We start from the raw sequence: 15,460 nt of genomic DNA on the forward strand, positions 1-15,460 counted from the left end.
AACGGTGCAGCTCAGACACTCAGGATGAGGAATATTATGAAAATATGTGGGAAACAAGAAACAAGATGGCCGCCAGACTGAGGTTAACTGAACTGCATCTGTAGCAATGTCCACAGAGGAGACCAGAGTGGACATTGGACCATGATGGACAGAACCAAAATAGAGGAACCCAAACGATCAGCACAAATACTGTCAGGATGGTGGAGGCTAGGGTGCCACGTAGAAGAGAAAGTTTCATTTTTTTTGGTAAGGTTTTGTTGACTCTAGTGGCCTTTACTTTAAAATAGTTTGACAGGAAAGAGTGTAATGAGAGAGGGGGAAGACATGTGGCAAACATCGCCAGGCCGGGAATCGAACCTGTGACTACTGTCACGAGGATTAAAAGTTTTTATTTTCAATAAGTACTGTTAATCTGACAAACCTCGTCAGGATGTACATTCTAAGTTACCGAGTAAGAATGCTTGGCATTCACATTTAAATTTTGGCCATATTCTTAGCACAAAAAAGGCCTTCCTGGGTGCATCAGCACTAACCTCCTCAGTGGCTGTACCTCACAATACACCCCCACCAATTTGCAACACAAAGTTACACCCTTGCTGATGATTAGTCTGGCTTGAAGAATGCTAAAATTTAACATGCTTAGTATATTTATTTTTCTCCTGGGTAGTTATGGACTCTTGTGATGCCACTAGTTTGTCTCCAACCAGATCAGCAGCTGTTTGTTTTTCTCCTTTCAGGAGAAACAGGGGTACCGAACATTAGTCCCATCACTGTAGAAGAAGTGGAGGAGAAGAAAAAACGCAGTGTTCATCTGAACAACAGACACAACACAGAAATCATTTTCAAGAATGGACAGAAAAGTCTGGACTCCTGCAGGAAGCTTTGGTCCTTCAGTGGCTGGAATTTGGAATAAGGTCTCAATCAATCAGTCAAGTTTATTTTTTAAAGCACATTTCAGCAACAATGGAATTCAAAGTGTTTTACATCACAAAGACATAAAGATACAAAGTCATCGCTGACTTTGTATCAGCGATACAAAGTCGTTTCAGCCCTCCTGAATCGTTTCAGGAGGGCTGAAACGATTCCTCGAATGATTCGAGTACCTCGATTTTTAAAATTCCTGGAGGAAAATGTATCTGCCCCGAAGCCTCGTTATGTTTTATTATTTAATGCAGGGGTCCCCAAACTTTTTCCTGCGAGGGCCACATGACTGTTCCCTTTTCTGGTCGGGGGCGGTCTTAGTTTTTCGAGAAAGAAACCTTAGAAAAGTTTTGTTGAGGGGGGGTGGTGGGGGGAAGAATTGGATTACTGCCGACGACATATTCGTGTTTGTAGATAGATTTTTACCCAGAATGCAAATGGAAAAAAACCGTGAGCGAAACGGTGACTGGTACTGACTAGTATATATTCCATTGAGGGAAACTAAGTTTCATATCTGCTCAAGAGGCCCCCTGGTGGTTGAAGAAAAATCCACATATATATGAAAAAAAAACACCGAATGCTCTCTGGTATTGTTCAGGGGACCGGACCAAATGAGAAGGCGGGCCGCAGCTTGGGGACCCCTGATTTAATGCATCGTGTTCCCCCCGGATCATTATTTGTGTTGCACAGCGCTCTCACTTCCGCTTGAGTTGTTGACGAAAGTTAAGTGCTAGCAGCATAACGTCCAGTTTTCAAGTTCGGACCATGGGGATTTTACTGATTCATGATAATGTCCGGGTTTTTGTAGTTTTTCGGGGGACCAATAAACATCCTTAAAATGACGGAAGCGATGCTTGGAGTACGGCATTTTCTCCTCCCGGAGCTGCTGCTTGGTGGCCGGTTCAGAGCTAATGGTGGAGAAGAACACGGCGGGATTATTTATACAGGTGAGCGGATAGACCGAACTCTGTGGGCGGCTGTACTTTGGTTTACTGACTAACCGAAAAATAAATTTCACATCATCCTGGTCGCAACAAATGGATGGCGGAGCGCATCGTGGTGGCACGTAGCTGGTAGATGAGTTCATTATGTGTGTGACTAATGCAGGTATCAAATCCCATTGCTAACATGAACACAAAGCTATAAATGTCTGGGCGAGGTGAGAGTTCATCTGTTAAACTCACTGAAGATGAATACATAAACGAAAAGCTGGAGTATGCTTAGTTTATTTATAGAAATAGAATTTTTAGGCAGGCTATTTGAGTATAATAAAGAGCCTGCCTCTTTGTGTCTTGGAAAAAATTAAGAGTTTGGATACGAAGAAATAGGAAATTTATTAAAACCTTGCAAGGTGAGAACAGAAATACAGAGTCAAGCAGTCTGTCAAGTCTGCTCTAACAGTGGATCTGGCTAACTTTTATAGGTTCTGGTCAGAGAAGAGAGACTTGATTGGACAATAGGTGTGAATCCCTGATTGTGATGTACCAGGGATTCTGTGCAGCCCAACCCAGATGGTCTGGCCATTTGTCTATTGTTAAGGATAGGGGTTTGTTCTTTCATACTAAAGAGGGGAGATAAGTCCCCTGGGCAAGTCTCCAGAATCAAGGCATCCCCTGCTGTTATATGGCACTGTAGAAGTCTATAGGAAAGCAGCTTGACTAATCTCATGATAAGCTCATGCAGACACATGATCTCATCATCAGACACAATCTAAAGCACAAAAGGGGTGAGGGGCACATCATAAAATTTTCCATTACATTTGTCATTAAACTGAATATAATTTCAGATTTTTGTATAACTTTTCTTCAGGTTAACTTAGAAAGTGAGCTATTATTGTTACAAATTAATTTTGTAACAATAATACAAAATTAATTGGGAATTGGGAAAAGAATAACTTTTTTTTTCCCAAAGAAAAGTTATTCTTGGGAATGTTCAAATGTGAAAAATTGGACTGATATTGATATTCGATAGTAATACTGCTGTTATGTTAGATTTATCAATGTTTTATTTAATTTTTTTTATCTGATTACTTATAATCGTAAGACTAATCGATAGATTACTCGATTACTAAAGTATTCGTTTACAACAGCCCTAAAACACAAATGTAATGACACTTACATTTCACTAAGTGTTGCCGTTCCACATCAGGATGTTGGTCGATGTTCCAGTTAAAATCACCTCTAACCAGCTGGTTTTAGGGATTTAAAGGAACTCAGTGTTTCAGCTGTTTCTCAGTTTTCTGGAAGTTTATCTCAGATCTGTGGAGGATAGAAGCTGAATGCTGCTTCTCCATGTTTGGTTCTGGTCCTGCATCCAGAACCAGAATCAGGAGACTTCAGAAGTCTGCAGGTCGATCCAGCAGCAGGGTGGTCATTCACATTTAAATACAAATGTTCCTCTTGTGATTTAAATATTAAGTTATTTCCTAAGCAAACATTTGATTCATGTTGTCATGCTGTCCTTTGCTCCAGACCTTCCTCTGTCTCAGAGTTCTGGTTGCATGGAATCATTACCAGTTCAACCAAACTCCTGCTTCCAGTCTCATCTGAATGAGTGGAGCAACAGAAAATGGTTCATTAAAAGAAATCAGGATGAAAAGTGTTAATATTTATATAAATGTACATCTAAAGGCGTTTCTGGTGTTTAGCAGTTGGCTTCAGCACTTCCAGCAGTTCATGATATTCTGCTGAATTCCTGGAGTAAAGCTGCGACTTTGTCCACTGATGAAGATCATCCTTAGAGCTCTGATTGATGACTCCCATCTCACAGTATTTATCCAACAGCAGTCTGTCTCCAATGCCATGATATGTCCTGGTTGCTTTGGTGGACATGACATCAGGTCTTTTGTTTTGCTGATAAATTCCTGCACAGAGAGCAAACATTAGCCGACTGGTTGAAACAGCCTGTTTTTCTGCAGGCTAGTTGCAGCAGCTGAATCAGTCTCTGTTATGCACCTGCATCTCTCCGAAGAGACTCCGACATCTCTGGATTGGCCGCTATTAAGGACAACTTCATCGCTTTATGAGAATCACCAGAAATCAGAACTTCAGCGAGCTTTTCCCTGCAGCACACAGAGGAAGTGACATCAGCAAAGGGCCGCAATCAGTCATGAAGTGACACATTCTCACCTGATTCTGTGGGAGCCCTTGCTGTTTCCGGTGGTCAGTGCCTGCTTGTGATGTTTGGTGAGAACCTCTCTGCAGAGCCCACGCTTTCCGGTTTTATCAATCATGGCGTAAAGCTTAGGCTGGCTTGTTTCCAGCCTGTTCCTCAGGGCTTCGTTCTCGGGTTTCTGCAGCATCTCATGAGCTTTCTGGAAGGTGTTGATAGGTGGGATGTGGTCTGCATTCACAGGACAGCTCTGGTTGTTGTTATCAGCATTGGGTCTGTTCGTCCTCCGCAGGCCCTTGATGCTTCACAAACCAAACATCAAGTAAAGATGACTGTGTTAGAGAGTGACACTGCTATTTTAAATCTTTGGATAGAATGAACTCACTCATCAAACCTTCCAACCAAACCCAGGTCGTAGGTTTTTATCAGATCGGCCTCATGCTCCTGTAAATCGTGCATGTCTGTTGTGTTTCGTTTGTCATTGTAGTCTTTTCTGCTGGCCTGCTGCGTCTTCCTGCCTCCTCCACTGATGATGTATTTATCCAGGTATCTGTGGGTTTCTTCATATCCTCTCTGCAGGTTCACAGCTGCTGCGTACTTGGCTGTGTCCTGAAGCATCTGAACCATGACACGTCACAAACATTTCACCATGTCTACTTTTCCTTACACCAAAGCTACATTCAGTTTGTTCTTACTGACAACAGGATGCTAAATTAAGCAGAGATTTTAAATTACAATAGGGATAAAATATAAACTCTATAAACGCCAGGTTGCGTTGCTGAGTTCCAACAACATTTATCATTACTTTGTTTTATTCCTCCTATTGTCACATATATTCACCCGATTGATGAAACCATCAGACAGCATGGGATAAATATCCAGTGTGATGCTGATGATACTCGGCTATATCTTAAATCTTGATTAATCCAGTCTATTAGTCAGAGTTTATGTCTGGAAAACATAAACATCTGGATGACTCCATCTTTCTGTTTTTAAGTCCTGATAAGACAGAATTTGTCGACTTAGAGACTCAGCAGTTCAAAGAATCCAGACTGCCACATCTGAGCTACCAATAACTTCATGCTCTCTTTTTCATAGATGATCAACTTCACCCAGTTTTCTGTGGTTAACTCTTACAGTTCAGAGTCATTTTAAGTTTAAACTGGTTTCCCTGAGAGCTGGAAAAGCTCTGGATCGAAGCAGTGCTGTGCTGTACATTTATCAAAACAATTTAATTCAGTACAAAATTCTGGTAGTCATGCTGTGGGACTCTAGTATTTCAAATCAAGCTGTTTGATTCACAAATTGTCTCTGGAGAGGACACAATGTATTAAATATGATTTGTTGTCTGGAGATGCAGCAAATGGTACTACAGAGATTTATATTAGGTCACCTTCTGTTCATGATTTATATAAATGAATTGGGACAAAATGTGTCTGATTTGTATTTTTATGCAGATGACGGTTATTTATTGCACTGGATCCACTCCTACTCCGTTCTTTGAACTATTACGGAAAGGCTTTGCTGCTATCCAGCACTCTTCATTACATTTAGAACTTGTTCTTAAAACAAATACAAATAAACCGATTTATTTTTCCCAGAGGAAATTAAATCAAATGTAGAAAGCCTAGTGGAAAGGTTAAAATCAAAGTTGGGTTTTATTTTTTAAATAAGTTGTTTTTAATATAGAGATAAAAACTATCTTGTCATTGCAGTTTACTTGTCTGTGTTGGATTATAGAGACACTGTGATTCATCCTCACAGGTGGGATGTTCTGTCTGGTCCTGCTCAGTTTTTATCTAAGGATTACCTGGACTCCTGCCAGCCTATCTGCACTGAAAAATGTTGACTCTTCTGACTTGACTGCTTCTTTTTGCTTCTTTTGCTCGGACTGAATAGGCTGAGAAGACTTTTTTCTCTGTTCTCTGATCCTGGAACTTACTACAGAAAACTTTTAAATTAACTCATGTGCCTTTACCTCCAAAGTAAAAGTTTCAAAAGCATGCATCAGTTTTTCATAGCTTGTTGTTTTCTTTAAACTGTGTTACTTGTTAGTGTTTTATTTATTCCTGCTTCTTGGCCAGGACTCCCACCAAAAATAAGTTTTTAATCTCGGCGTGATTTTATTCTGATAAAGTAAAGGTAAAATAAAAACTGAGAAAGGCTTTGAAGAGAGATTGATGGAGGTGAGAAGAGCAGGAGACTGTGAGTTTCTGCCAGAGTGACTGGAAGTCTTTAGGGTTGGTATTTCTCAAAACTTTTAAATGATTTCTACATAAAACAACTTTAGTTTCCTTATCAGCACATTTTATGTTTGGCTAATGTTTTGAATGTCATCATACTCACCAGATGCTTCACTTTACTTCGAAGCTGCACTGCCCTCTGTTTGTGGTCAGCAGTACTGCAGCTGGTGGCCTGGACCACAGCATGATAGAAGCAGTTCATATCTGCAGAGTTCACTGGAATCACAGCGCCATCTGGCTTCACAATGTCGAAATGTCCGCTGTAGGGCCTCGTTTCACCAGCAAGCCGTTCTGCGAATGTCCTGAAAATTACAAACAGAAATACCAAAACACTTTTATAGAGCTGGAAAATTAGTCCACCTGGAAACACCATATAACAGAGCAAACCAGAGGGACCTGAAGGTCATCTGAGGTTTTTAAGACCTAATTTAAGACGTGGTAGGTAATTCATGATTTTTTAAAAAATATCCTGATACATTAAACCAAAGATTGTTGCACCAGAAGTGACTCAATGCAGTCAGCTTGGCTTCCTTAGCTAGAGATCCTTTTACCAATTTGAATAGAAAAGTAACTGACTATCTTGCTTAGCGCAGTTAATTGAATTAATGTGCATTTGGAGGACATTTGCTGTGAATAAGGTAATATGAAAATGAATTGATGAATACTTATTAACTCTAACAGAACAAAACACATCAATGTCATCAATATTAGATTCTCAATTGTTACTCACTGTTTTTGTGCTTCTGGGTCTTTGCTCAGTTGGAGGACAATATCTCCTGCAGAACTGTCCTTTCCTGGAAAGTAATCCTCAGAAAGCTTTTTCTTATCTTTGTCCACAACTATAACTCTGATGCCTTTTCCTTGAAGAGCGTCACTTTGAGTAAGGACATGGATGTCCAAAGCTGAAGCAGGACGGTCAACATCACAAACCTCCTCTATGTAACAATGAAAGTCCTGTTTGCTCTCCTCTGAAAGAGATTCACACGGTCTGCGGATGGCCTCCTTCATTTGGTGTTTATACAGCTGGTTGTCAAAGAAACCTTGAGTATTAGCCCTGCCCAGTAGGTTCCCAACAGCACTGCTAGCAGCGCTGTTTATTTGAGTCATGCAGGTTCTGGTGATGATGGAGGTCATGTGTCTTGAGCAAGCTTCAACAAATGACTCTAAAACACTTGAAGCTATAATGTGGAGAAGGTCTTTTTTAAGCCTTTTCACATCAGCTAATGAGTGTCTTCCATCCTTGTCATACTTTTCCTGCGGCAGCTGATCCAGGCTTTTCAACAACCCAGGCACAAAGGCTTTATGAATGACATCTTCTGTAGGAAATGAATTCAAGATTTCTACACAGAGTTTGATATACTGAGCTGACTCCAAAACCTTCATCAGCACTTTAATCTCTTTCTGTTTCTCCATGTGCCGTGCCACAGAACCACAGACCTCTGACAGGGTATCAAGAACTTTACCAACCTGGGTGCAGTCCATCATCAGGTCAGGGATTATGTCTCGCGTCATAATGTCCACTGATAGACGGATTTCATTCTCACAACTCATGTCTATTGTGAAGTTGGTGAAGTTCTGCTCCATGGCCGTCTTTGGTACTGCTGAACAAATGAAGTTTGTGAGAGCAGACTCCAGACGGCTATTAGCTTTTATCATTGAAAAGACTTTGTCCCTGAAGGCCTCATTCAGAATCCTTTTAAAAACAGCTGGAAGTGCATTGCTGACAGTGTAACTTAGCGCAGCGACACATCCCTGCTTTGCCAGTTCCTGAACAGCAAATTTCCCTGCATGTTTACAGCACTCTTTCACTGTGAGGATGGAGCTACATTTAGCCCCAGCAACCAGACCTTTGGCACCACTTCGTACAGCCCTTACAGCTCCCTTGAGTTTGCTCAGTCCACCAAAGACCAGAGACACCCCAATGCTGATGGCTTTGGAGATTGCCCACTCAGCCCAGTCAAAGCTTCCTTGTATCATCCCCTTTATGCCGTGAATCATGTCAGAAACTCCTTCACTGATGAGTCCAAGCCCAAACTGGCTGGCGCTTCCATAGGACAGAGCACAAACGAGAACACCTGCCGCCACTTGGACAACTCCAAGACAAAAACAAGCAAAGGCGTCGATGGAAAACTCTGGTTTCTTTTTAACATCAAACACGATGCAGAGACCAAACTCATGAAGTACCATTATTTCATTCATGGTGATGGGGTCTTTGTCTTTGGAAAGACTGTAAACACTGGAGTCTTCTAAGATAGCCTCTCCTTTGCTGTTCTCAATGTGTTGGAGGGCTTTCAGGGCATTCTCAATGTATCCTTTCCAACATTTGAAGACACTCATTCTGGCTTTCATTTGGTTCTGCAGATTGCTGTCTTTGTGGTGGGGTAAGAAGTCATTAGTCATGGCCAAATTACAAAACATCATGGTGTTTGTTGACTCTGACAGGTACACATCCACAGCAGTCTTTGCTTTTTCCAACAATTGCTTTGCTTCCTCTTTGTAGCCACTCCTTTGCAGGTTGACTGTGATGTACGCCTGGTTATAAAGTGCCACAGCACAGTAGAAAGGATCGCACTGCACAGCACTCTGCCAGTACAGCAATGCTCCAAAGTCGCTTTCCTTTTTGTTGCTGCGGTGTATGTCAGTTCTGCTTTTTGCCAGTTTAATGTAGTCGTAGAAATTGTTCCTCCTCCCCTTTAAGATTTGATCGGCAGTGTTCTTCAACCCCTTCATAAGGTTTTCTTTCAGAAGGAGGATATCATTGTGCCTGCTGAAGTGCTCTTCATGGAGGATGAGCCACAAGGCCCATGATTCTTTCAAAGCATTGATTGCAGTCTCATAATCAAACTTTTGACGATGGCTCTTAAAACACTCAGGAAGATCTTTTGACTTCAGCTTTTTGATATCCCTCCTCTCCTCTTCTGTGTAGTGCTTGTCAAAGTCACAGAGAAACTCACAAAATGTGGCGAACAGATTTTCCTTGATTTCAATTTGAAGCAGCTCATTTTTCTCCATACCATCCAAACGTCTGACTTCGTACTCCTCTCTGAGTTGTCTCATGGTTTCCACTGAGTGGCCTTGGTATGCTTGTGCTAGAAGATCCCGGTTGAGTATCATCTGTGCCATTCCTGGGTTTCCTTTGCGGGCGGTGCGTCCAAACACCTGTCTCTCTACACGGTGACTTCCAGGGAAGTATGTGAGAAGCACAAAGAGGCCTCCACACTCATTGACTTCTTGGTGAACATGTATGTCTGTTCCTCTGCCTCCAAGGTTTGTAGCTATGATGATGTGTCCCTTTCTGAAAGTCTCCTTTTCAATGTTGTGCTTTTCGCTGATTGTATACATGCTGATCTTGGCAGAGTGTCTTTTTTGAACCTGTACTTTACCCTTCAGCTCCTTGGCAGTCTTGACATCCTCACAGATAATTAAAACAACCTGCCCTCTGTCTGCAGCTCTCCATGTAGTTTCACAGATGACCTGGATCCACTCAGTTTTTCCTCCAGAAACCTGAACTGCTGGCAGTTCTACAAGCTTTTTATGACGGTGAGCTGGAATGATGTAACTGGCTGTTTTGTACTGCCGTTTTAGAAATGCTTTCTCTGCTTTGCCCCCTAATGTCCCAGAGACTCCAAAAATCCCTTTGCCTGTCAGGTACTTTTTAAAGAAGTGGACATTTGACATGTAGTTTGTGACGTTAGATAATTGTGAAATTGCCAGTTGGTGTTTCATCTCCAAAAACTGTTGCAGGCCTTCACCCCAGCGCTTGTTTTTCTCTAGTACCCCACTGGCCTGGAAGTCCACAGGAATTATGGCATCATAATGATGAGAATCGTCACTGCAGAAACCAGGCCTGTCAACCTCTGGTGTCTTTTCAATCATGTACTCTCTATCTAGCGCCATCTGAATGGCTCTCAAGGCATTCTCTGCAAAAATGGGCAACTGATTCTCAACATACTCTTTCAAGAAAGATGGAATCACAATATATCCCTGAGTTTCATCCACCGACTTTAATGAGCACTCACTAGAAAATCTAATTTTGGATTTCAGTTTTTCAAGAGTTGATTCAATGAGTGATTTCTCAGACATGATTTCACAGGCACATCCGTTCTGCAGAAGAAGGATCCTGACATCAGGGTCTGCAGAAGAATTGTCTTTACCGTAGCGCTTGGCTTTGTTGTTTACAAGTGAGTAACAGTCCACCACCACGCCATCAAGCACTGCTGTCTCAAGTTCCCTGAACAGCTCATGCTGCTGCTGATGTCCCAACTTGGCCATGATGGTTCCAATGACTTTCAATGTGGGATCTTCAGAGCTGCCTTTCTCTGCCTGAGTTTGACTCACTGCTTCATTTACTTTATTGAGATCCTCCTGAGAATAAAGGCCCAGCTTCACACCCAGCAACAGTATGTCAGCTTCTGAAAAGTCTGATTGTAGGCCAACCACAGCTTGCTTGGCAACCTTGTGACAGTACTGGATCCTAGTTCCCCATTGGATCTCGCCTGTTTCAAATATTTCTATCGGACGGCAGGTAGACATCAAGGCCCAGATACTTGCTAGGACCTGTTCCAGGTGTCTCAGCCCACTGGCTTGATGTGACAAGAAGGTCACCTGGACTCCACTGTCCAATGTCATGTAATCCACTTCATCCACAATAACACAGTCAAACTTTCTCTGTCCTCGAGTTGTTTTCTTCTCAAACTCTTGCCTCAGTATGTCTGCAGCAAAAGTACAAACAGTGCCATAAACTACTTGCATAGAATAAGCTTCTTCAAGCAGCTTGTCATGGTCTTCAAAGGAACTTTTAATTTGGTGTTGTGGAGGAACAGTTGATGAGGTCACACCAAACATTGCATAGAGTTTTTTCCACTCCTCTTGATCACGAATGGCAAGCAAAGGGGAGCTGGTCACAACATCCACCGCAGTACCTCGTATCGCCTGGATGGTGGCAAACATGGCTAAGATGCAGGTCTTTCCCTCACCGGTTCCGATTTCCAAGAGGCATCCTCGTTTGTTCTGGGACTGTTGTAGCAGCAGTAGCAGTAACGATGCAAGCTGAGTCAGTCTGGGAAAGTATCCCTGAACGCTCTTTCCACTGGAGGTGATGAAGGTTGTGCACGTCTTCACGGCTATGGACATGACAATGAGGATGCTCTTTAGCATATCAGTGTTTGGATTGGAAAAGTCTATTGAAACTATCCACCTTTTACAGTCTTCAATCAAGTCTGACTCTAGGTCCACTCCTTTACATCTGGGCAACACAGCCTCAACGTACTGAAGAGTGTCTTCCAGTTGTGACAGGAGATCCTCTGGATAGTTATTTTCCTGCATTTCACTCAGGAGAGTCTCATGATCTTTGTCTTCCTCACATGATATACAGTCTCGAATATATCCTATAGGATCTTTGTGATTCAGTGCAGTGACGGCCAGTATGCAGCTTAGCCTATAGGTGCATACCCAGTGAAGGATGTTTGAGACTTTTTCCTGATCCATGCCCAACGTCTGTCCAATGAACAGCTTAATTTCTTTTGGAGTCCAGATGTTGTTGAAAAGTATTTGACTGAGGATCTCCTTGCCTTGTTTTGGTAACTTTGAAGTAATTTCAAGAATATTTACTAAAACCCGTCTGGCTAGAGTTGGATTAGAAATCTGCAGCTGAGCTTCCAAACTGAGAAAGAATTTGTTTTTTTTGTCTTGTCCAGTTCTGTGCTGAGACTGAAAATCAGGCTCACCCTCCAGAGTAACCTTGACCACAGCCTCCAGAACACTGAAGCGCTCGGTCAGGGACAGATCCACGTATCCAGTGGCCTGATCCAAAGCCCACTGTGACCAGATGGGGATATTGTGCTGTTCTAGGTAATTTAATATCAGCACATTTTGGAGAGACTTCATTCTGTCTTCAAGGTTTATCTTTGACTTCTCTTTCTCTTTGATTTGGTAGCTTGACAGAAGTTCTTCAAATCGTTGCTGCACATCTCTGAACTGCATAAAAGATTAATTCAGAACATTAGCATCAAGTATAAAAATTCATATGGTCAACTATTGCCAGAATCTAACTTGCTTTTTCATATTTAATATGGTAAACCCAGAAGATCTCAAACCTTACCTCATCCCTCTCTATGTAAGCTGTATGATTGTCCAGCAACTGGTACAGAACTTCAGTCTTTTGCTGCTGGTGTTCTCGAGCTCTGACTTGTTCCTGCTCTTGAAGTCTTTCCTGAGCTTTTCTGATCTTTCTCTTGGAGGTTTTATTCTCCCAGTCAATCTGCTCTTGGATTCTCCTGGCTTGCTCTAGCTCTGCCAGGCGTCTTTTCTCCTCTTCTTGCCTTTTTCTCTGCAGTTCTTTTTGCCGTTTCTTCCATTGTTCCCATTCTCGTAGTTCACGTTCTTGCCTTTCCTGTTTTTGCCTTTCAAGTTCCAGTCGTACCTGTTCTTGTCGTTCCCATTCTCGTCGTTCACGTTCTTGTCGTTCCCATTCTCGTCGTTCGTGTTCTTGCCTTTCTTGTTCTCGTCGTACACGTTCTCGACGTTCCCATTCTCGGCGTTCCTGTTCTTGTCTCCTCTTGGTCTCCTCTTGGATCTTTCTTTTTCGTTCCAGCTCTGCCTGGCGCCTCTGCTCTTCTTCTTCCCTCTGACGTTTCTCTTCTTGTTGCCGTCTTTTGCGTTCTTCTCTTTCTAGTTTCTCTTCTTCGATTCTTGCTATAAGAAAATTCAAGAATGTTCTTGTAAATTTTATTACCCTCTTTAGTTTAATCACAGCTAGCTGAACATGTTCTGAGTTAGTATTACTTTAGAAGGTTTAAAAAAGTTAACCATTTTAACTGAATTTTATCTCAAATCAAGTCAGTAATGCTACCAAAGGTCTCAGGCAGAGGGTCCAATTTTTTTGTTTCAGTCTCTTAGCCTTAAAAATTAAGATTATTTCCTACCCATTAAAGTAGATTAAGAAAATCATTAACAAAAAGGTTGATGTTGAAAAATATGAGGTGCTGTTTTGAAATTTACGCAGTCAATAATTAACAGCAGTAATTTGGGATTATGTAGCCTGATTAGAAATAAGGGGTTAATTTTCAAAGTCATTTCCGCCATGTTTTTCTTTGTTTCGTTTACTTATTCTCGTCAGAACTACAAACTAAATAATTATTTTTATTTAGTAAGCTAAGTACTTAGCAAAATAAATACTTAGTTTGCAAGCGCCTAAACAATCCACTAAAGAAGAAGAGGCAACTGTGGTGGACAAAGGTCATTCATGCATGGATGGATGAATGGATTAAAAGACATAAATAAAAAATGACCACTGATCTAAACGTGACGTTTAGAAAGATGTTCACTCATCATGTTCTCAATCCAACATTCAGCAGTGATCAGCGTTCTCGCCTCTTGGTTTCCAGCTGAATTGGCTCCTAATCCTTCATGTACCAAATAATTTCACGTATAAAGTCAAACAATTGAAGCTGAGTTCATCTAGATGTGTAGAAATCATCCAGCATTAACTGTGAGATATTGGTACATAATCTGAACTAACTGAAACTTCCCTTTATCGCTCAGTAGAAACAGGTTTTCTACAAACAGCAGACCACGCTGTCCAGGAAGTAAAGCAATAATGTGCAGCCTGAATGTTTCTATAAGACTTACCGTAGTTGGGACAGTGGTCAACCACTTCATCAGAACTGTTGACCAGCTCAAAGTGTTCCCGATCATCGCTCTCTCTTACAGTGAAATCATCGATGCGATTGTCAGAGTGGAGGTCCCATTCAGAGTGGTTTCCATAGCTAAGGTAAACGCCTCTGTCCAGAACAGCATCAAACAATCGGAATGGATATTTTAACAACGAAAATCCTAAAGGCCATCTTCCTGTTGCTGTACCATGTGGCTTCAATTTTGTCCCGCTCTGTGGAGTTGAGGAGAAGAAACAGTCAGAGAAGGTTCTTCCACTGGTTCATATCTCAGTTTGGACTCTTACCTTGTCTTTTTCATAAGAGTGGTACCAGGTGTAAGGGGTCTCATTGGTTACTGTAATAGTGATTACCATCTCTCTGCTCTGCAAGGACAAAGAATCAATTATCTATAGGAAATGATAAATTCAAGTGTTCCTCTTGAGAAACTTCAGCACTTTATCAAACCGATTGAAGAACCTTCAATGATTAGAATTCAGATATGTTCGAACACGTTGTCTCTCAGGGACATCCTATGTTTGCCTGGGAATCTGGACTGCTGTTTGGTCCATCAGCACAAACGGGAGCCAGAAACTCCAACGCCAACAACGATGCAGCCATACAGCTCATCAGGAAATCTCCAACACCAACAGCTGAGCTGGGGTCTCATCAGGATCTGAGTGCCCAACTGATGTCACCCACCTGAGTAAGTCCGACCTCCAGTAGTGTGGCACCCATTGACAATGTAATGGAAAATTTATTGTGACCTTTTGTTTGTAGGCCTAATGACTAATTTCCATTGTGAGCACAAAGTGCTCTGGTTGTGTTGAAGTCTGGGTGTGGTCAGGACTTTCACTTCCTGATAAGCTAGTTTGTGATAAAAGCTGTAAGAGCTGAGCAGCACCTCCTTAGATCTACAGCAGTTAGTTGGATCCGGAGTATAAAGAACATTCTGCTCATTTGAACGCTTTTTACCTTCGACATTGCTGCCCAAGTCGATAGGAGTTCAACATAGAGACCATAAACTACAGCATACATGATGCATGGTTGTCATATAACAATATGACAACCTGGTGTTAGGAATGATTTTGGCTTTATATTATAATTTTATCTCCGACTCTAAATGTCAGATGGAAAACCGACTCTGGGTTTTTCCTGGTTAAGGTGATTCTACAAAGTGTTGGGTCAGCTGTTGGTTTCTCCAAGTTTTGTTTTTCAATTAAATTTCAATGTCAAAGTAAAATATTTCCACTGTCCCTTAATTGCAGATGATTAGGTGGCGCTGTTGCTGCAGGTTCATACTCTGACAATAGATTTGGCTAAAGCCCCAAGAGTTTAATAAGTAAAGTAATCCTCAAGACTTTTCCTTATGTTTTTGTTTCTATGCTTTTTGGTCAGCAAAAAAACCAGGAACAAGTCAGCAGAGAAAAGAGAGAAAAACACCAATTTATTAGCAAATTGTACTTTTTTTTGTTTTTCCCCCCCAATATATTTATTGACTTTTCAGTAACACTTTATTTGAAGGGGGTTGAATAA

The 15,460-nt window shown here is 41.6% G+C and overlaps 1 protein-coding gene across 2 annotated transcripts in view; it reads right to left on the minus strand.

The window, feature by feature from the left end:
• The window catches only part of LOC103141089 (uncharacterized), a 37,024-nt gene extending 22,720 nt beyond the window's left edge, over nt 1–14,304 (minus strand). Inside the window, exons 1-9 of one of the 2 annotated variants that reach the window (XR_001662678.1) lie at nt 14,233–14,304; nt 13,905–14,160; nt 12,376–12,968; nt 7,006–12,251; nt 6,379–6,577; nt 4,418–4,650; nt 4,050–4,334; nt 3,876–3,982; nt 3,100–3,784 (exon numbers count right to left, since the gene is read on the minus strand). Coding sequence is in view for 1 of the 2 variants with exons in the window: in XM_016673571.1 (XP_016529057.1) it covers nt 3,546–3,784; nt 3,876–3,982; nt 4,050–4,334; nt 4,418–4,650; nt 6,379–6,577; nt 7,006–12,251; nt 12,376–12,968; nt 13,905–14,160; nt 14,233–14,301 (7,227 nt within the window). In the remaining variant the exon portion in view is untranslated. Of the gene's footprint in view, nt 1–2,780; nt 3,785–3,875; nt 3,983–4,049; nt 4,335–4,417; nt 4,651–6,378; nt 6,578–7,005; nt 12,252–12,375; nt 12,969–13,904; nt 14,161–14,232 lie in introns of those variants that run through there. The other variant, XM_016673571.1, reaches the window with a different exon arrangement.
• Nucleotides 14,305–15,460: the final 1,156 nt, after the last annotated feature.

The sequence above is a fragment of the Poecilia formosa genome, unplaced genomic scaffold, assembly GCF_000485575.1.
Source record: "Poecilia formosa unplaced genomic scaffold, Poecilia_formosa-5.1.2 Scaffold79, whole genome shotgun sequence".
NCBI lineage: Eukaryota > Metazoa > Chordata > Actinopteri > Cyprinodontiformes > Poeciliidae > Poecilia > Poecilia formosa.